Genomic DNA, 1,934 nt, shown 5'->3' with positions numbered 1-1,934 from the left:
CCACCCCTATATATATATATATATATATATATATATATATATATATATATATAACGAGAGAGAGAGAGAGACTCAAGTTCAAGGGAAACCACAAAAAAAATGGCAAATGGCAAACTGAGGAACAACACAATAACCATTCATCTATATGGTATGAAGTAGTTGATAATGTTTCCCGGTTTCTATGCAGGTGTGCACTTTATGCACATGTGCATACCGGACAAATTACTTTTATGCACATATGCATACCGTACAGATGAACCGTTATTAGGGTGTTCCTCAACTTTTCAGTTTTTGTGGTTTTCCCCTGAACCTCCCCTACACACACATATATAGGGTTGGGTTCACGTGAGACCAGCCTGTTTTTGTGAGACCCGTGAGACCACTTTGTTACATTTGAAACTTCACAGCAAAAATTGTGAAGGTAAAAGAAGCAGAACCTTCATAGCAAAAACACTGTGTGAAGTTTCAAGTGTAAAAAAGTGGTCTCACGGGTCTCACGAAAACAGACTGGTCTCACGTGAACCCAGCCCTATGTATGTATGTATGTATGTATATATAGGATTGGGTTCCGATGAGAATGGAAGTTATGGTGAGAAAGGTAAGAAGGGATCTCCACCCTTGGATCAATTCTAATTGAAGAGAACCTGTAGATCAACACTAATGAGATACACTAGATCAATTCCTTCTAAGGATTCCAAGTATTTCAGCTGGAACTGCTATGTACATTTTCGATTTTCTATTCACTCATGATCTGGCCTAGTCGACCCGATCATGATATTTCACTCATGATCTGGCCTGGTCGACCCAATCATGATATTGAAGCAAATGGGTTGTTTCAGGATTAAAAGTGATCAAGGGTCCAAATCCCTTCTCACACTGAACTCCTATTCTCACACGATTCTTCGTCTGTATATATAACCCCTACGTTGAGTGCAGTTCATTTTAAATGCAAAGAGATAAATCTTGTAAAATTTGGTCCATTGATGGTCTAAATATGACAAGACATAGTTTGGCATCAAAGTTCGTACTTATAGGAGTTCAATCTCTATTTCATTTAAATCAATTTGTGCCATGCGCCCATGCCTTACCATAATCACAAGTGTAAAGAGACTTTGGCTTTCTATTGCAACGTTTTCCTTAATCTCAGATTGGTTTTGACTTATTGTGCAGGGTCTGATGGCAGGAGCTTACCTAGTTTGCATAACTTATCATCAGAAATACCGAGTTCTCATAAATTAGAGTCACCTTCCAGTCAACTTAGATTGCGAAAATTAGCATCAGACATATCGAGTTCTGAAAAATTAGACTCGCCATCCAGCCAAGTTAGGCTGGAAAAATCAAAAACTGAAAAACCTAGACGTAACAATATACTTGTGGAGGAGGCATCTCAAATATTCGATGAAAATATATCCGTTCACCAGAAGGTACATTGCTTTCACACAGACAGATTTACGTGTGTATGTGTTTATTTAGACTCTTCAAAGTGGAATCCATATTAGATGGAAGGGTAACATATAGCCAAATGTCACCCACACACACAATTTTGTGATGCCTCTAATTTGCCATTTGGAGATTTTGCTCAAGATCAGGGGAATAACTAGAAGTGGAGCAAAAGTGTATATGATGTTTTTATTCGTATGTTTATCTTCCTTTAACATGGTATGATAATCCTCAACAGTTAAGAGACACACTCAAACTCTGGTAGAACCAATAAAAAGAGATACTCAAGGAGCAAGTTTGTGGCTAAAGGGAGTTAATTCGGTTACTTATCGTTCATGTAAAATTGATCATCAAGTCATGTCAAAGGCCTTGGCATATAACAAAACCAAATAACACCCTTCAAATAGCCTCTAGCATGTAGCTCAGTTGGCAAAGGGGTGGGTGACTTTGCCCAAATACAAGACAGGTTCTGGGTTCGATCCCAACGCCCCCCC

General features: G+C 38.5%; 1 protein-coding gene across 2 annotated transcripts in view; it reads left to right on the top strand.

Moving 5' to 3' along the window:
- LOC112517916 (sterol 3-beta-glucosyltransferase UGT80A2) overlaps nucleotides 1-1,934 on the top strand; it is a 16,665-nt gene that overhangs the window by 1,605 nt on the left and 13,126 nt on the right. Inside the window, exon 2 of one of the 2 annotated variants that reach the window (XM_025125335.1) lies at nucleotides 1,171-1,424. In XM_025125335.1, the coding sequence (XP_024981103.1) occupies nucleotides 1,171-1,424 (254 nt within the window). Of the gene's footprint in view, nucleotides 1-1,170; nucleotides 1,425-1,934 lie in introns of those variants that run through there. The other variant, XM_025125336.1, reaches the window with a different exon arrangement.

This window comes from Cynara cardunculus (genome assembly GCF_001531365.2).
Source record: "Cynara cardunculus var. scolymus isolate 2C chromosome LG 9, CcrdV1, whole genome shotgun sequence".
Lineage (NCBI taxonomy): Eukaryota > Viridiplantae > Streptophyta > Magnoliopsida > Asterales > Asteraceae > Cynara > Cynara cardunculus.
This window is presented reverse-complemented; position numbering and strand designations above follow the sequence as displayed.